This window comes from Hyperolius riggenbachi, chromosome 9 (assembly GCF_040937935.1).
Source record: "Hyperolius riggenbachi isolate aHypRig1 chromosome 9, aHypRig1.pri, whole genome shotgun sequence".
Lineage (NCBI taxonomy): Eukaryota > Metazoa > Chordata > Amphibia > Anura > Hyperoliidae > Hyperolius > Hyperolius riggenbachi.
Window position 1 is genome coordinate 76,867,768 of NC_090654.1, and position 20,306 is coordinate 76,888,073.

Sequence of the window (20,306 nt, forward strand, 5' to 3'; positions counted from 1 at the left end):
ATGGTAGTTTTGAGATCTCTCTTCTCACAAATACCTAGAGATCCTCCCGTCAGACCTGCTATCTCTCCTATTCTCTATAAAACAAAAACTCCAGCAGGTACATTAACACCCCTTCAACATGGCAGGTGGGTGCAGCTGGTTACTGAGGCCATCAGAACTGTCACCATCCCATGCAGCCCCTCTAGCTGCTACTCACCTCATCTCTGTACTTTGTGATGTAAGAGTAGATTTCGTGCAAGGCGCTCATGCTGTTGAACTGGCTCAGGTGTAACCGTGACTGCTCGGCGAGGTACGCACTCATGTCCTGGTCGCTGATAACTGGCATTTTGGCAATGTCAGAGTAATACCTGAAACAAGAAGACACATTTTCCAGACAAGGTTTATATTTCTCCAGATGACTCAGTAAGACTAACAGTACAAGAAATTATAAACAGCCACTCACCTCTCCACCCAGCTCTTGTAGTTGGGGATGTCCTTGGCGTACAGCAGCTTATTACTGGGGGAATCTTTTCCCAACTTGTGCTCTGACGTGGAACAGGAGTCCATGAAGGTCTGTGCCACCACGGAGAGGCAGGCGTCCGTGATGCTGTTCTTGTGGATGTCGAACACAAACTGGGGGTTCTTGATGACATTCACCCAGAACCTCAGAGGTAAACTGAAAAAGAAAATCATGGTTGAAGAACACCTAGGAAATTCTAATATTGTAGGAAATGTTAATTGTACTCAAAATTAATTTAAAATTTCCCTAAAATGACTTATTTGACTGATAACTTTACATTACTGACCCCCCTCCTCCTTCTGTCAGTAGTTAGCAGGGTAGCAGCATTCCTAGGTTGACATGTGGCTGGCTGATAATGCCACACCCAGCTCCTCTGCTGCCCTATTACTATGAAACTGATTTGCCATCCAGGTCTTTTGACACCACTCCTTCAATTTTCTTCTTTTTTTTTTCAAACACTGAGCCACTCCTTCCTCTTAAGTACTAATTCACTGAACAGAAGTGCAGTGTAGAAGAGAATAAACCACTCACTTCCTGCAACTACTGACCCAATAGGAAGTTAAAAGTCCTCCCTAAAAAGAACTCATAGGAAAGTAAAAACTAACTAAAATAAAAATGCTTCAGCTGTTATTTTTCTTAAAAGTATAAACAGCTCTGGTTCATAGGTTCAAATGAAATCCTTCTACATGCATCTGCCTGGTAGACTAAGGCTGTTTTAGTTTGTTTTAACTTGTGTATTTTTTTTAAATACATGTTTGTACATTTTTGGGATATTTACAATACTGGCCATACACTTGCAAATCTGATTCAGCACTCTTACCAGCACTTTTGGTGTGAATGTCTATATACCAAAGTAGTTTAAATGTATACACAGTTCAGATAATGAAGACATTTAAAGAGAAACCATGACCAAGAATTGAGCTTCATCCCAATCAGTAGCTGATACCCCCTTTTTTACGTGAGAAATCTATTCCTTTTCACAAACTGATCATCAGGGGGCGCTGTATGGCAGGTATTGTGGTGAAATCCCTCCCACAAGAAACTCTGAGGACCGTGGTACTCCTGCAGTTTCCTGTCTGTGAACCTTGTTGCATTGTGGGGAATTATTTCCAACTGCCAAAAAAGCAAGCAGCAGCTACATCACCTGCCAGCAGTAAACCATGTGATAAATGTCAGAATGTAAATCAGGGATTTAAAATTTTTTACAATGGGCAAACACTGACTAAATCATTTATACATAATTATTGTGAAAATGAAGCACTTTTTTATCACATGATTTTCACTGGAGTTCCTCTTTAAATATTTATTCTGATTGGTCCATGAATAGCTTGAGATAATTACGGTACACCTCTGATTGAGCCAGCCATATGTTTCAGCCAGTCTTCACTGTTAGTAGTTATGGTAGTGAGTGAAACATCCCCAGACGCCAGCAAATCTTGGCAAAGCAATTGCTTTTCTGAGACTAGAGTTCTGTCAGGAGTTGATAGGATGGCTGTACACACATCACCTGTTTGCCCAACCCATCTGTTCTGCCTGGATTGGGTGACATTGCCGGTGGTAAATTCAGCCAGGGCTGTCACATATACAAGCTCAAAGAGTTAAACTAAGTACATATAGATTTCCCCAGCCGCTATTGCTAATTGCTGGCAGCCACTGAACCATACAAAAGCAATTTATCTGCCATATTACAGATGTCATACGCAGGGATGTCCCGCTGGTTGGAAGCAGCAGGGGTGCCGGCAAAATGCAATCAACGAGGCTGGAACGTTGGGAGAGGAAAATCCCTGCTGTATTACTGAGTAAAGGTAAATCAGAATAAAGGGGTGCTCTGCCTGTGGTGAAGCCAAACTGGGAATAATAACAGCTGCAAATCCTCGTTGTTTGCTGACCATCCTGGGAGGGGCAACATAGATAGAGGCTAGAGCTAAGACAGATAATGCTTGTGAAGTACAGGAGGGATTGGTTTGGGATTAGGCTGGCCAGTATTGCATACTGAGAGGGTTACACAGGAATACGAGGTAGAGATGCTATTTTATTTCAGTACTAGTACTCCTAACACGTTTACACATCCCATTACAACTGGATTATGACAGCTTGAAGTGTAACTAGACTGATAAAAGACGTTGCACAAATGTGCTTAAGATGCTTCCCAGATCAATAATTCAATTACACTGCTAAGTGATTTTGTGTTTGAACCTGAATTTGACTCTGCTGGTTCCTTCCTCCCATTCACATGCAGCAAGCTCTATAGAGGGCCCTTTTGTGTGCTCCACTCTACTCCTGCTAAACACTGTAGAATTCTACCTAAATATTCAGATTACTAAGTTACCTGAGATCCATCTGCTCGGGGCTCTCCTAGTAAAGTCTGCCACTCTACTGTAATTTTGTGGGCATGGATGTGCCCAAATTATCCATGAAAAGGTCATAAAAATCATAAGAGAGTCTTTCTCTCTTACCTCTCCAGAAGATAGGGCAGCAGTTGAACTGGATTTTTTTATGTGTGTTTTGAAAAAAAAAAAAAAAAAAAAAAAGGAGGTAAGAACGCCTCTCTTTTATGACCCTTTATCCAATAATTTGGGCGCTTCCATCCCCACAAATTCCCAGTAAGACCTCCTCTCTGGGAGGTAATAGTTTTTTAGTCAAAACTCCATTTAGGAGAGTGACCGGCAGGACCTGGAAAGCTGAATGGGATGGTTTATTCCCAGAAAGCTGCAACCCATCCTTATGAGTATAAAGCTATATACTTACAAATTACTCCCATAACTAATGATACAGCACCATTGGGCTCCTGGTCTCTTTGATTACCACCTAGGTGTTCCTGGTATCCACCACGTGAAACTCTGAAACCTTCCTATACTGTGATATCCCTTCTGTTACACCCTAAACTAGTTCCTGTCTGGGAAATGAGTGGTATGCAGACTGTATTAGAGCAGACAGACTATTTGCAGAGACATCTATCAAATACTTACCTGAGGAAAGGAAAGCCTCTGAATCTTCCAGGGGCTTCCCATGCTGTCCTTCGCTGCTGCCAGAGGCCCTCTGGAACATCGGGGCATTTCTCCTCTTCTGGCACTAGCATGGCCATGCTGCACCCACACCAGCACAGCTGCACAGTAGCAGGAAGCCGCTAGGGCTTATTGCACAGACGCAGTGAGGTCATGCATGCGTCGGCGGAGGAACATGGCCCCGATGTTCATTCTGACAAGCCCTTGTAAAACTGGCGGGTAGGGGGGGGGGGGGGGAGGGGAACACGACATGGAGTTGAAGGACTTAGCAGGAGCAGAGTGGAGCATGGCAGCTGCAGCAGAGCGGGTACAGGATAGGACACACTAAGACTTATAAAGGTGGAGCTGCTGTAATTTTAACATATGTATATGTACCAACTACATATCAACTATGTATGTATCTGTATTTATTCTATTCAATGTCATGACTGTACAGTGTCTTGTATTTCTTATGTATATTTGTTCCCCATTATTTGTTTGTACTATGTACAGCGCTTTGGAAGATGTTGGCGCTATATAAATAAAAAATAATAATAATAATAATAATAATAAAGTGTTTAGATGGTGTATGCAAGCTGGAGTCTCTGGGCCAGATTTATCAGGAGTGTGAGACAAAATATTGGTAGGTTTTTAGAAATCTGTGCAGAACTGTCTCAGGCAACTTGAGAAATCACTAAATAGTACTGATTTCTTCTAAAACTGTTGTAAAATAGGAGGATCTAGGAAGGTCTCTCAGACAGTGCAGTGTGTGAGGGGAATTGCTGTTGCTGAGATAACCAACACACCTGCTGTATTGATAGCAGCAGGCTCGGAGGAGGAATTCAGCAGGGGGGAGGAGCACCACACAAATCATGTCTAGCCCGCACTCTGCAATCATGTCTAGCCTGCAGTTCTACATCTGTAGAACTGCTATCAAGCACTTCTTAATCTGCGCCAGTTAGGGATGGATTTGCACTTTTCTTAACTGTAGTGCAGCTCTAGAAATTCATGCTAAATTGCCACTATTACCTAGGATTTAAGAAGGTTATTATTATGCAGAACTGTTCTCCCAGCTGGTTAGAACAGATTAAGAAGAAAAAAGTGTCGGTAATGCGTTGATAAGTCTCCCCCTCTGTGCAGCCTGCTTGTATATAAGAATGGAAGGTGCTGCACTGCAAGCAAATGTAACAGAATTACATTAGTAATGAGTAGAGATGCAAATAATTCAGGCTAGCATGGAAGTTTTATGCAAATTGTATGCAAGCCAGATTAGCTTGGCATTGAGAGGCAGATTTAAACATCATGAACAAATCTGCTGTATGTTTTGTCTCTGCAGCTATAAAGAGATACTGATATACACCAGGATAGAAGCATGGAGGCAGTCATGGCTGACCCTCTCCTGAACACCTAGCTGCCTGGGTGTAATTCTGATAACCTGGAGCACATGCCCTGAAATCAGCATACAAATAAGAAGTGAGAACCCCTGATAAGCATTCTCGGGTACGGGTATAACACAAGGCACGTGTCCTCTGCCACTCACCAGTTACTCTTCCATGTGTGCCGTACGTCATAGTCTGTGATTTGGTGCTTATCCGCCTGCTCATCCAGGAAGTCAAACATGTACTTGATGGCGAGAGGTAGTGCGCTGCCACGGTGTGCCGTGCTGAATATGGTCTCAAATAAATCGTCCACAAATTTCTGCAAGGTGCCCTGGAGATTGGAAACGGGACAGTAATGAGCAAACACAGCAACAAAAGCATAAAATACAGCATGTAAGTCGGCATCCATTCCTCGCCCGCGGCTATGGGTAGCACCACACCTGTCGTTATGTCCATCTCTATAAGAAAATAATACGCTTTCAAGAATTTTACTAAACTGTTCAATGATATTGGCTTCCCTGTGTTGCTACGGTGACCGCTCTGGAGCTCGAGCTCACTGCAATCACTGCTTAACATTGCTAAAAAAGGCTATGGAGATGCTACAATTGGCTATTGAGATAAAGAAAAGGTACTGTTTCTTTACTGATAACTAATTTTAAGTGTCACGTTAGACAAACAAAGTATATGAACACCTTTAAAATAGCAACAAGTATATATGTACCTCCATGTTATCCATATACAGTATACGTGTTTGGCATCAAAGAGGGTCCTTTTGGTCAAGGATTATCCTGTCTGGTTTCTTATCCTTGATGAAGGGGGAGTCTCTCTGGCCCTGAAAGAATTGTACTGTATATGGATAGCATGTGGTGATCAATAAATGCTTTCTGCTATGGTATATTTACCTGCTCCTGGGTCTTTTTCCTAGCTGGTGCGCCCTCTATGCTGCGGTCTTGCCGATGGTGCTCATTTCCATTTAAGTTTATCCTCTTGTGTTTACACACAGCCACTGCCCTAACAGAACATACATTATACAGATCCCCTGGACCCACCAAGAGGACCTGCTACACCTGTGTCTGAAGTAAAATAAAGACAAAGGTCTCTGTTGCATACAGCAGTTATCCCCCTGGAACATAACCATGGTGGTGGGAGTCAGGGCATAACTGCACAGCTAGTATTGCAACACGCATAGTAATAGCCGCATCCCTGAGCTGTCTTTACATCCATCTATAAGTCGGAACAAAAGCAATAAGGCTTTCATCTTATCCTCCTTCACAGATATAAAGTGCATAAGATCCCATGGCCAGGGAATAGCAGCGCATATTTCCTCCGGGAACCTTACAACTGTGACGGGAATCCTTCAGAAAATGCCTAAATATGTCCTCCTGCGTTTGCAATTAATTTTGTTGTTGCGCGAGCAGATTCCCCGTAGACGTACAAGTTATTACACTCGCCGAGACGTTATGTGGCGAGGAAGATTTGCTGAAGGTTCAGAGTCCGCAGAAAAGCTCATTAAAGGAAGAATTAATCTTTCCTATAGCCATTAATATCCATAAGCGAGCCGTAAATACCGCGCTCTGTTAAATAAATATATATCCCGCTAACTGGAGCCTGAATGTATAGAGACGAGCGGATATAAATAACGCGTGGTGATATTTACAGCGGCTGCAATTAATGTGGGTTTTCATAATGTCTTAACAACGGCCGGGGGTTTATGGAAGGAAATGATTATGAATTCCTTTTTATATGGCCATTATGAAACAATAGTGGTAAATTTGTGTCATAACCCATCGACTGGAGCGGTAAAGCCCGAGACCCCCTCCGCTCAGACTTCCTTTTTGCTGATCCGGGGAAGTGGCTAAATTATAACGCCAATCACTGCCACAGAGCAGGCACCATGGGAGAAAAACTCTGCGTTACTAAAAGGACTCAGGGCCGTCTTTGCTTTGTCAACAACCGGAATGTAAAAATTTCACCCGACTCCGCTTACATGGCAGTTTTTCTATTGTAAGCTAAACAAGTGTGGTGTTTATCATTTCGGTAAGAACTAGGCCATCACTGAAGCACAGCAATAGGAACTGTGTTCAACACTAACTACTGTATAATGCCTTGGGCCACAGTGATTGCGCCTGTTCCTAGTGCACTGCTTCCATGAAGGCTTAGTGCGTAGTGGAGGACGTTGAGAATGGCTCAAGTTCCTTATGGATGGCCCTAGTTCTTATAGAACTGCCTTGTGCCACAGGGGTGTCCCCCGTTCTTAATGAATTATATCATGACCAGTTCCTAGTGGAATGTCTCCGTAATGGCCCTAGCTCCTAGGAGTTCCTCTTGCCACATACTGTAGATGACCTTAGTTGCCAGTGGAGTCCTTTAGTGAAGATGGCCTTAACTCCTAGAGGAGTGTTTTGGTAATGACTTTAGTTCTTGTGGCCTAGGTATTGGTCCTAGCTGCTAGGGGAACACTTCAGTGATGGCTCTAGTTCCTAGAAGAATTTCTTAGTGATGATCATAGTTGTAGTGTATTTCATCACTGATAGCAGTAGTTCCTAGTAGAATTTTCCAAATTTCTCTAGTTTCTAAATTGCCTTACACTGCATGGTTGTTCCTAGTAGTGTACATTACTGATCACTCTAGCGGTTAGTGGAGTGGCTCATGCAGCAGTTTACTATACTTGACAGTGAAGTGCCCTAGGTTTTATCAGTGATGGCTCTAGTTCCTAGAGGAGTGCTGATAGAAACTCCAAAAAGGACCTAGAACTAAGTGGTAGACGTAGTTCACATCACTGTACAGTGCCTAGGTAAGGGTTCCTAGGTCCTAAGGGAATGCTTCAGCAATGTTTCTTGTGAAATACAATAGACCTACTTGGAAACAGATCAATGCCCTAGTTCAGGCTCTTTTTTATGTATATTATGTGGAAGGCATCATAGCCTACAATGCGTAAGGGCTGTTTCACAACAAAAATCACCAATCAGTTGCTTCTAAAGAACTGTATGCAGTGCTTTTGTGTTCACAAATGATGCAGTGTGAATACTCCCATATGGAAACACTGTACTAGCAATTTGTTGATCGCTGGCAATCAGCAATCACAGCACAAATGCCCCCCGGAATCACATGCAGCGTAAAACAGCGCTAAAGCTTTGTGCATTACAAAATAAACATTGTTGCATTGTTCTTTTTAATTAAATGGATTGCCATTTGTCTTCCTGTGTAATTATCTGATGCAAGTTGTTTAGGCTGAACAGCAGTTGAAGAACTGTCCAAAGCCCTCTCCACCCCAACCAGTAATCACCCACATGAAGTAGTCAGTGAGGAGCATTGTTAATTAGTGCATATGTTCCATCATACGTATTACAAAAACCGGAGGCTCAACTTGGGTTTTCAGGGTACACAGTTACTTCAAGTGGGATGTTAGACAAAGTCCTTTTCAGTTCACTAGTCATTATGAGAGTGGACCTCACTGATAGCACAAGGGTGCTGATGGAGGTGCAGAAGTGATCAGGCTGATATTAGTGTAATACCACAATTCCCTATAAGTCTGCAGTTTGTTCAGGAAATGTTGTGATTCGCACACCCATGCCAAACTAACCTAACAGAACTAGCTGTAAAACAATTATGCGTTCAGACTTACCAGTTTATCCAGAATTGCCTTAGAGGTAATAATATCATTTTTAGTCTTTATATAGTGCTGACATCATTCAGCAGCGATGTACAGAGTATATCGTTTTGTCACTTAACTGTCCCTCAGAGAGGCTCACAGTCGAATCCCTACCACAGTCATATTTCTATGTATGTATTGTGTAGTGTATGTATTGTAGTCCAAGGACAATTTAGGGGGAAGCCAATTAATTTATCTAAGCGTTTTAGGGATGTGGGAGGAAATTGGAGTGCATAGAGGAAACCCACACAGACACGGGGAGAACATACAAACTCTGTGCAGGTAGTGCCCTGGCTGGGACCACTACATCACCATGCTGCCCCAATGTAATAGTTTATAATAGTTGCTGTTCGCAAACATTTTATATCACATGCAGTAAATGTCTTACCTTCGTAGCCAATAGGCGGGTGAGATAGATTTCAGACACCATTTTGCTGCCTCTGTCCCCCTCGCGCTGGTCGAGGTGATCGTGGTTCTTCACCAGATGCCAGAGCTTGGTGCCGCTCTCCAGGTCTGGGGTGATCATGGGCGTGCGCGAGCGCAGGCTGTCGGGGCTGGATGCTGTCCGCAGCATGCTCTCTGAGGGGAAGAGGACACATGGTCAACATGAGGAAACTCTAAACAAGGCTTTTTCTATCCTCCACTCCTACGCCGTAGTCGCGGAAACATCACCTTTCCTCCTAATTAAGCTTCATGTAGTGTCACAGACCGCTCCAGTGCCGCCAACCCATTACAATAATCGCAAACCTCTCCTCGCCATCTCCATCATGTCCCACCGATCTCTCACAAATATGCGAATAATCGCCTGTCTGCAATATCTAGTCTTCATTTTCCATTCCATCTATCCCACATTTTAGCTGTTATTATCTATTTAGCTTACAGTGCGTGACCCCATCTGAGGGAAAATGGTTTTTCATATGAGTTCTGTCAGTGCTGAAACACGAGGCGGGATGGAGATAGACTGTGACACTGGAAAAAATGAAGAAGAAATGTATTCAGCTATACCAGAGGCACATGTGGTGAGATGGCAGCCATCTTAGAGGCCAAATTAATTCTCAGTCCATCAATTCACCTGGATGTAACCGCGGCACTGAAGCACGCAGCAGTGACGTCACTGGCTGAATGAGCGGACGGGCAGAATAATAAGTTAGCTGATAAAAATAACTAGCTTTGGGGCACTGCTAGCATGTAGAGAACTGCTGTGGCCTAATCAACAGTAATGATAACTGTGACAGTACATGGAAGAGGTATCTTTGCTAAGCTGGTTACTGGGAAGACCAACACAAAATGACAACTTTCTGCTACCAATGAGCACTGCCTAGTCTAACTGCCCGCTGCATCCTCCTCCTTCAGTCTATATGTTTGGTTTTACAGTGTGCAGATGTTACCAGTTTAGTCAATTATAAACCCACGTTAAAAGAGGAGGGAAGGTAGGTGGGCTCAGAGGTTCAGAATGCTCCAGTACTTACCGGTAGCTCTCTGTGGCACGGTTTGCCCACGGCAGCACTGAACTGATATCAACAAGAGCTTTCTGTGTTAAATATCAGATTCTGAAGGATGATCCTGAACCAGATCATCACAGGAACTTCCGAACAGAGCTGACAGGTAAGTATTAAAACATTGTTTTATGCCCCCCTTTCTTCAACTCAATGATCCTAGCTTTACCCCTTCTGCCCCATATAACACACTTAACAAAACATAAAAAAAAAAAAAAAAAAAAATGCAAAAGGCTACATAAATTGTTACCTTAGGGACTTAGCTTTTTTAAAAGACACCCGAGGTGAAAATAAACGAATGAAATTAACGATTGTATCGATCCTTCTCTTAAAAAATGACTTTTTTAAGATATTCCACAGTTTTATTTTATATTTAAATCTACTTTTTAAGTTTTTACGGTTTGTTTTTGCTCAATGACACATTCTTTGAAGTATGCCAGAGCTAAAATCTATGAACTATTGATCCTTTTTATCTCTTTCCTGCTCTCAGAAGCAATTTTCTGCTAGGAAAGTGTTTTATACAGTAGTTGTAATTTCTTATACGTAAGGGTCACACTGTAGTCTGACTCAGACAGGAACTGCCACTTACATACCTGATGTTTAACTCTTTCAGGCAGAGAAAGAAAAAAAGGAACACAACATAGTTATTTGTGTGCTAGGCACTGTACATACACATGTCTATCTCATCGGGTCACATTTCACCTTGGGAATCAACCACTTAAGGACCGGGGCTGTTATTGCAGATCTGCGCTGCGTGGGCTCTCCAGCCCGCAGCGCAGATCGTGTGCACGGCAGGGCGATCAGACTTCCCCCCTTTTTTCCCCACTAGGGATGGCGATCCCCGGCCAATCAGAGACCGGGGATCGCCGATCTGCCTTACGGCGCTGCTGCGCAGCAGCGCCTTATTGATGTAAACAGCGGGGATTTCATCCCCGCGTGTTTACATTAGGCGTGCGAGCCGCGATCGGCCGCTCGCACACTGTTCACGGAGACAGTCTCCGTGAACTGACATGGAAAGGCGGCCGTTTCCATGTAATAACCACTTAAACCCGCCGCCGCCGCCTATCGGCGTTAGGTGGTCCTTAATATGTATACCATGAGGGTTATATGCCATGAGGGTTATAGTACTGTTATTTTTGCAAAAAGGGCTTGCAATTATTGATAGAGTACAATGAGAAAACCAAAAATATTGCCACCGTACATTCTACTAGGGACACAATTTAAATGTAATAGCCAGAACAAATGGGCAAATAGAATATGTGAGTATTATTTACAGTAGTACATTTAATTGTAAAACTATATTTGGCTAAAAATAATTAATATTCTGGATTTTCTTCTTTTTCCTATTAAAATGCATATAAAATAATTTGAAAAAAAGTACCACCAATACAATACCACTTTAAAGTGACATTCTATCTTTACACAAGTGTAGGAATTACTGGTACATTTTCAATTTGCTTGCCTTGTATAAATGCACAGCTGTGATCCTAATATGCACTATTACTAGAAGCATCAAAGCTGCAGCCAGTCACTCAGTTAGTTTAGGTGTGGGAAATACAATTATTGTTCCTGCTCTGTGCAGACAATTACTTGAGCAGGAAGATGAAAATACCTGGGCTACCTGCATGTCAAACAGATTGCACACGTTGAAAAGAAGTGCAACTAATTGCTGGCTGCATTGCAGTGGAGATCTTATAATAACTTAACATTGCACAAAACACAAAATAATTTGTGCAACACTGATAATATTTATAGCGAGCGTTCAGTGAAGGTGGAATAACTGCTGATGGCAGGATTGCATTGATAAACACCTCCTGAAGCAAAGGACTGGCATAGGAGGGAGGGGGGTTTTCAGTTCCCTTACGTAGGTGCTAATGTCTACATCACGTTTACACATGTCTCTGCTAGCTCCACACAAGTTAATGATGTCATCAACTCCTAGAGAACTGATTGGCTCATCATACAAAATGGCTGCCTACACTGTTCCTGGACAACATGGCTTCTGAAACAGGCAGCGGGGCACCCTGGAGAGGAATCAGTTAAGCATCCCGTAAACGGCTTGTTCCAGCTTCCTCATCCCAGTCCACTCTTCAAAGGCTCCTCCAGAAAAGCGTCAGCCGCATTTAATGAACATTTCCCAAAAGCTTTGCGGAATAATGTTTCATTTCTATGCTGATTTTTTTTTTCGCCCTCTCTCCCGCTTCTCCTAAACGACACCTATGATGCAAATTGAGGAGCTGAAGGCAGGCGCCCGTTCCAGCGCTGACATTTCAAAGCCGGTTATGTGCGATAATTAATTTTACCATCGCTATCAATTCCGTTTGATTTGAGTTTCTGTGGTTTTAATTAGTGACTAAAAAGAGCGGTATTTGCCTGACCTTCAGATGGGTCCGTTATTTGAAAATAAACAAAAATCGCACAATGGCCTCCTACAAACCGCTCAGAAACTAGCAAAAAATAATACAAAAAACCAAAACGGCAGTTATTCTTCCTGCAGTTGGTGCAAATGGCTGACTGCAAACTGCTTTACCGCTAGCTGGCATAAACCACCGAGACAACAACAGGGGAACAAAGAATTAATAAAACGCATAATTACAGCAGCTCACAACCAGGCCATTTCTGCAGATTATACAGATGCCACATCGCTATTTACACCACAAAACTGTAAAAAATAGAAATGCTATCAGCATTCACTGTTGCTTTTTTGGAAACATACATATGCTTACAAACATGACCAGCTGCATGTCAATGTCTTCAATGCAGTCACAGGTCTCTCATCATATAGGACATGCCCAATCAGACACTGGAAAACACTTAAAGTATACCATAGGGGACATGTGACATGATGAGATAAACGTATATGTACAGTACAAAACATTAATAACCAGGCTGTTGTACTTGCTTTATTTTGCTGCCTGAAAAAGATCATTTCAGAGTATTGAAGTGACAGCTTCTGTTTTGTTGTTACCTTGTCAGGAATATAGTAAACATCACTGATAAGCAAAGTACTGCCATAAAAATTTTCCTGGCAAAATACAACTTCTGAGGGCAGGGAGAGATAAAATACATGAACCATTGACCTTTTTTTCCCGAACCCTAGGACACTTAATAGGCTGCCACTGATTAGAGACAATAAAATATTCAACCTACTTTGTAACTGTTTCAATATAAAAAAAAACCCTGAGATACTTAAAAGTCATTTTTAGAAGTAGGAAGATAAATATAATGGTTTATTTCATCAGTTTATTTTCACCTCGAGTTCAATTTAAAACCATTTCAATAGGCGTTTCCCTTACCGTATCTACTTAGAGATTTGGTGAATGTGGATGAATTTGATATGTTGTAGGCGGAGTTCTGTTTGGGAACAAGAGCAACTGAAGAGCCATCGATAACCTAAGTAAGAAGACCAAGAGCTTAGCATGCAGAAGATACAACATATGGTACAAAGCAAGTTTAGGCCATTTATGAAATAAGAGCGGCACCCTACAGAGAAAGCAGAAATTTATTTTTATTTTCATGAGGGAATAAAACGACACATTTTGATCAATTTGCTGAAACAAGTTATATTTTCAGTAAGACGATTAATCTGTTTGTCAGTTCTGTTCTGCCCCTCATGCCAAGTCTCAGACACGCCTCTTATAGGCTAGTGGGCAGAACAGCTTGTGACGATTCCACATCAGACTATTATCAGTAGAAATGGTCAATGAGACGCAATCTAACTTGCATGCAAATGTAATGTAAATTGTATGCGGCTTGGAACTGGGCCAATCAGATGCATTTCCTGCTGAATTTCAGTGGCCCAGTTTCAAGCTGCATACAATCTGCACGCAAGGTTAAAAAAATTAGCATCTTTCTGACTAGCTCTATTGCCCAGACCTGCAAGATAGATGCTGGTAATAATTTCAGCCAGGAGATCACTTGATTGGTGGAGCTGTTCTGCCCCTCAAGTCTAGTCTCAGACACGCCTCTTTTAAGCTTGTATGTCAGCATACTAGGCCGCTCCCAGACCTGTGGGACAGGCCGTCTTAGCCAGATGCGATGCATCACAGAAAGCATCATAGACTGTGCCCACACAGGTTCTGAGGAACGGCATGATTTATACAATTCTTGCCAACAGATTAATCTGTCAAATAGTTTTCACAGAACAAGATGTCTTCTAAGCAACGGTGGAAGAGACTCACCTGATAGTGAGCCAAAGTGTTGAGGCGCTTCCAGTCGTTATCTATCTTGGTGGTCACGTCCTCATCCTGCAGTATAATTCTGGCCATTCTGCCCTGCCGCCATTCTGATCGAAGGAAGACCAATGACAGGTCAGCTAAAATGTTAACAGTGTAACTGTTTTTATCCTTCACAATTACTTATTATGCAGTGTAATATAATACTGTAGTAAAGGGTTTACATCATATACTGTATGGGGGAGAGGGAAACATGATGCAGGAGGGAAAGGGGAGCCTGCTCCATCAGACTTACAATCTTACTTTGGTCACACACTGGAATCTGAGAGACATCTGCCAGATGTCAGAATGTACAAGCAGTGTAGGTGGTTTACTGGAGCAAATATACCATGACGCTGCACTGTGCTCATACAACCAATATGGTGCTATTCAGCAGCATGACAATATGTTCAAACTGATCACAAGATTATGTCACTGCCTTTCATTACCCACTTGTGTTGTGATCTGGAAGATATATCTCGTATCAGATCTCCCAGTGTGTGGCCTGCATAAGATATGTGAGAACTGAGAATGCAACAGGTAAGGAGGGCACCAGTAGCTGGTGAGGGTGGGCTTTAGTTGTCAGTGAACGGTGAGGGCCCATTCACACTTACAAATCGAGAAACGCTAGCATTTTGCGCGGGTGATTTCAGAGCGATCGTGGTACGGTGCTATTAAGCGCTGACCACGATCACTCCAGAATCGCCTCAAAAGTGCTGCAGGTAAAGCATTTGCGAATTGGCACCAATTGCAAAACACCAGCGATTGGCGCCGATCGCGGCAGTAAGAACACTGCCATAAGGTAGAATAGCGCTAGCGTTTTTTAAAAACACTAGCGCTTTGGCGATTAGTGGGAATCGCCCTAGTGTGAATGGGCCCTTAGGGTAGAGAAGAGGATGGGTAGGCAGTTAACTATGTGTGGGAGGTGTTTATATGTGCAGAAGACAGAAGTAGGCAAGGGCAGAACCAACACATTCCTGATCCACCAAAGCCATACTATTTCACACTTCATGCAGTAAAAGACAACTAAAGTGAGAAGGATATGGAGGCTGCCATTTTATTTGCTTTAAAGGAATACTTAAGTCAAAATAAAAAAATTATTTTTACTCACCTGGGGCATCCCTCAGCCCCCTGCAGCTGTCCGGTGCCCTCCCAGCCTGGCTCCGATCCCCCTGTCCCCGCCGGTGGCTACTTCCGGGTTCGGCGACAGCCGCCGACAAACTGAGAACACGAGTGATTCTCCGCGTTCCCAGCCGTTATATATCACCCTCTATGCTGTATAACATATACGCTATAACAGCATAGAGGGTGATATAGCGGCTGGGAACGCGGAGAATCACTCGCGTTCCCAGCCTGTCGCCGAACCTGGAAGTAGCCGCCGGCGGGGACAGGGGGGATCGGAGCCAGGCTGCGAGGGCACCATACAGCTTCAGGGGGCTGAGGGATGCCCCAGGTGTGTAAAACTGAAGAGAGAGGTATATGGAAGCTGTCCTGTTTATTTCCTTTTAATCAATACCAGTTGCCTGGCAGCCCTGCTGATCCTCTGCCTCTAATGCTATTAGCCATAGCCCCTGAACAAGCATGCAGCAGATCAGGTGTTTCAGACTTTAAAGTCAGATCTGACAAGACTAGCTGCATGCTTGTTTCTGGTTTTATTCAGATACTACTGCAGAGAAATAGACCAGCAGGGCTGCCAGGCAACTGGTATTGCTTAAAAGGAAATAAACAGGACAGCCTCCATATACCTCTTTCTTCAGTTCCCCTTTAAGTATTCCTTTAATACCAGTTGCCTGGCTGTCCTGCTGATCCTCTGCTTTGTTGTTGTTTTGCAGAATAAGTATTCGTTTTCTTCTCTGCATTTATTTAAGTGCATTGAGTGGTGAACCTATTGGCACGGCAGGATAGAATGTATGGCTTATGCATTTCCTTATTCTTGATTTTACTATGTACCTACTGAGATACATGTTCCCTGTATATTTCGCTTCCTTTGTGAGAATGTTCATCCAGTTTGCGGTATCAATGGAGTATATACTGTATTCTATATAATGTTATTATGTATGCCTTCCTTTGGTTTTCAATAAAAAATAGATGATTGATGAATAAAGAAGAGGTTTTATAACTGATCCAAGTCACCGCCTCTGACCATAAGAGGTTGGCATAACGAGGGCTGGGGGTGTCTCTCTGACCTCCACAGCCACATCCTGTGATGAAGAGGTCACAGAGTTGGCTTGGGAAAAACAATGACTACCACTTCTGTGACATGAAGGAATATTATACAGTACATCTAACACTAAAATAGACGGTGGTGGAGGTTACAACGTCTCTTGTTTAACATCCGAGCGGCAGAGAGCAGATCCTCTTACCGAGATCCATGTCTCCGGCTTTAGGCCTCTGTGAGTACGGCACCCCCTTATACACGGCATCCAACAGCTTCTCCTTCACTTGTGTGATGGTGTCACAGTTCAGCACCTTCACCGGGATCTCCGGGGCATTCTCGTTCTCTGGATTTACACAGTTGAGCGTCTGTGGAGAGAGGTTCATTGTGACATCTGACTGGAGGCAGCTGGAAGTCTGCTGCGACCATCTGCAATCAGCTAATTCAGTTATGCCATGTTTTCTGATAATAAATGTATGACTGTAATAAGCTTCATTCCCCCCATCCAGGAAGCAGGGATACAGGTGCATTGTACTGACCTTCTGCAATAATGCTCTTGCAGCCATGCTTAATATAACATACAGGATTAGTCAGGCTTCCTTGCACAGGAATTGGCCTTCTGGATATCCCAGACTGAGATATCCACTGAGTATGATTTAAAAGCAGAATTCCAGGTAACGGTCCAAACACACGCTCCACACACACTGACACGCTTAAGCCGGTTACTTGAGCCTCTTGAATACAAAGGCTCAGATCTGTGGGGTGGGCCATACATGGAGCAAACCTCACTCGGGAAACTGAATGGTCAATGACTAGGGATGGTCAATGAGAGGCAAATAATTCCAAGTCGATCCAGGATTATGCAAATTCTGTAGGCAGATTGAAAATGGACCAACTGAATCCCACCAAGGTGAAGTTTGAATGGCCCTTTTCAAAGCTGCATACAGTATATTTGCATACAGAACTTGCCTAATCTGGCCTCAACTCAGAATTATTTCTCATTGACCATCTTTACTCATGACAGGAAGGGGGCAGTAAAGGCCGGTACACGCAGATCAGCATTTACTTCCAGCCAACAAGCCATCGCGTCACAATAATCAAATTCTTCTGCTGTTTGGAAATGACTGGAAAACAATAGTTCCATCAGTCTTTTGGCATTCCTGTCCAATCGATTACAGATTGGAACAACTGATTGGCTAAAAAGCTGGTTGTGGATCTGCTTTTGCGTATTAGGCCTAATGGGTACCTTTCACCTATGTTATATATGAACACAAAAAAACAAAACAAACACGCACAAAAGAAGCAGACAATATAAGTTACTACACCTCAAACACAGACTGGTGCCTGGAATTCTGTTTTACAGAAACATGAAGGCTGCCACTGCTGAACACTGTTCCCGATTGCAATGTTCATCCTGTGACTAACACTGAGCCCCCCCCCCCCTCAGAACAGGCACGTCTGGCTTTCCTGCACACTTGTTCCTGGGGAGGCACTCCATGCAGCAGTCACAGCTACGACATTATAGCCAGTCATGTAGTAATGTCAGAAGCAGGACAACAATGGCCGCCATCACGTTTCTTGTGCAGTAGAGATGCATGAATGGGAATCCACAAAACTGGAAGATAGAGATGTCTCAGTGTTGTCTGCAGCATCCAGATGTCTTCTTACACAATGAGGAATAAAGCAAACCTGGACAATATAAGCTCAGCATGGTGTAAAAATACGGACTGCTGATACTAGGCGACTGAAGCTGAAACTAAATTAAGCGTTACAGAGCCACCAGCGAGTCCTGAGAGGTGAGGTGTAAGTGTGACTCTTCTAGCAAGAGACTACATTTGTATTGTCTTCATCAGCCTGCATCTGTAAAGCCATAATGCTGCAAAAACCAGCATCTGATAATACATTTTTGCAGCCGTCTCAGCTTGACTTGCATTTACCTTTAGTTAATATAAAAAAAACTTTATTCTTACTTTGACTCTAGCTTGACTTTCAGCATTCTACTTCACCCTATACATCATCTGGAATCAACAAAACTGCTAATGCTGTGTGAGGGAAGCTTACTGGCTGCCAGTGCTGAGGAGAGTCACATGATCCGCTAAACAGCCAATGGGAATACAGTACCTCACAGAGCAATGTATGATTGTTTAGCCATTTTCAGATACTACGCATCAAGACATATCTTGACGCTGGTTGATATGGTTCATATGGTTTGTTACAATACTCTTTTCATGAAAAGGTGAAAAAGTCAGCACTAAATAAAGTGGCCAGTTTACTTTAAACTGGAGCATTTCCTCAGGTTGTCTTCATCTTGCACAATTTACTACATACTCCAGACATCATTCACATGTGCTTCTGGATAGGCCTGTTATCTTTCGCCATGTGATTCTGTGTTGGTCAGAGTGGAAGACTGGGAATACCTGGCCTGCAACTTCCTGTGTCTCAGCAATTAGCGTTACCAGACTACCAGCAACCTCGCCAAGAGAAGACTGGGTCACAAAATAAAAGAATGCAACTTTCAGAGGGCCTAATCTGTCTCCGCCTCATACAGTTTTGGCTGGAGTTTTACTGTACGTGACGAGGGCAACAGCCAGGGCTGAACAGCCGACAAATCATACAGACCCTGTTCCTATTATTATATTACTGTTGCTGAGCAGCATGCTATGAAATATCACATACACTTCTCCTCTATACACTACAGTTAATTATTGAAATGGAAACACGTGGCATTCAGCCGTGCAATATAGCGTTGATCTGGACAATGTTAGTCCTGCTGGTGATAGTTTATGCAGTTAGTAAACTGCTGATCTTTTATCAGGTAAGTATCCCCTGAGCCGTTTGCTTGCTGTGGACAACAGACACATCTCATTCTCTCCAGTTTCAATAGAAGTGCTGCTTTTACCCAGTGCATTATGGGAAACTGGAATGAAGAATCTGATTAGTTGCAATCAGGCAGACAAGCACAGTTGAGCAGACCATACACTATGCAATAGCTTTACTCCGTTTCATTCAATAGACATGCTGAATCGGTAAAAACTGAAAAAAATTGTAGGACCTGGGTTGATTGATTTTCGGTGATGTTTATCGATCACAAGCAAGGAGGGGTGGTGGGGAATAGATGGTCGCTTTGCTTTGTACTGTATCGATTAGCATAAACTTAGTCATTGTAGCGTTTAGAAGAATTTTTAAACAGATTTCTCCAGAACTGTGAGGGGCGCGAGGTGGTAAAACGATCGATATCCCACACTGATTTCTGGTCAGGAATAATCCGTTCCGCATCGTTGGCCAGAATGGGCCACCGTCACATAGTGTATGGCCACCTTACCGGTTCGAGGCACTGACAGATGAGGCCTGCAGTGCACGGATAGGAGTGTTTGGGGCTGCCGTGCATCTGTGCTGCATTCCTCTGATGTACTGATGGAGGACGTTTATTTAAGACGGGCAGCATATTCTATCAGTGTTGTGCCATTTGTCTCGTAGTCACTCCATCTGTAACTTCCCAACTTTTATATAACGATCCCTCCAAACACAGACAGGGGATTCTGTGCTTCATTCATCACACAGAGAGCAATGTGCACAACCCAGTGTCCACACCATCCAATTAAACGTCCTCTTTAAACCTCTGGCTTCTCAAACCTGTCCCCAGGCCTCACTAACATCTACTTCTGAGGCAGGTAAACCTGTTGAGTGAAACATGGAGGCTGCAACTGCTGACTTTTCTTGTTGACAAGGTAGTTCTCTCATATGGCTTTTGTCTAACATTATTTGAGCCCTTATTCCAGAACAAGTATTATGCCTGGTATTAAGATTGCTGCATGCTTGTTCTGGATTAGTGAATGTTATAAAGCCACAGGTAGGCAGTGGAAGGGCACATATTGATTTGGCATGGTTAGTTGGGGTGCTGGTTCCATAAAAAGTATCACTACCACA

At 43.2% G+C, this 20,306-nt stretch overlaps 1 protein-coding gene and 1 long non-coding RNA gene across 12 annotated transcripts in view; one reads left to right on the plus strand and one right to left on the minus strand.

The window, feature by feature from the left end:
- Window positions 1–20,306, plus strand: part of LOC137532515 (uncharacterized) — a 224,383-nt gene that overhangs the window by 195,332 nt on the left and 8,745 nt on the right. The gene's annotated exons all lie outside the window — the stretch shown is intronic.
- The window catches only part of PLXNA1 (plexin A1), a 508,150-nt gene that overhangs the window by 8,206 nt on the left and 479,638 nt on the right, over window positions 1–20,306 (minus strand). For 9 of the 11 annotated variants that reach the window (XM_068253084.1, XM_068253090.1, XM_068253088.1 and 6 more), the window contains 7 exons: window positions 16,588–16,747; window positions 14,192–14,325; window positions 13,307–13,403; window positions 8,903–9,093; window positions 5,024–5,193; window positions 443–655; window positions 197–347 (listed from right to left, as the gene is read on the minus strand). In XM_068253084.1, the coding sequence (XP_068109185.1) occupies window positions 197–347; window positions 443–655; window positions 5,024–5,193; window positions 8,903–9,093; window positions 13,307–13,403; window positions 14,192–14,325; window positions 16,588–16,747 (1,116 nt within the window). The remainder of the gene's footprint in view (window positions 1–196; window positions 348–442; window positions 656–5,023; window positions 5,194–8,902; window positions 9,094–13,306; window positions 13,404–14,191; window positions 14,326–16,587; window positions 16,748–20,306) is intronic. The other 2 variants (XM_068253089.1, XM_068253091.1) reach the window with 1 other exon arrangement.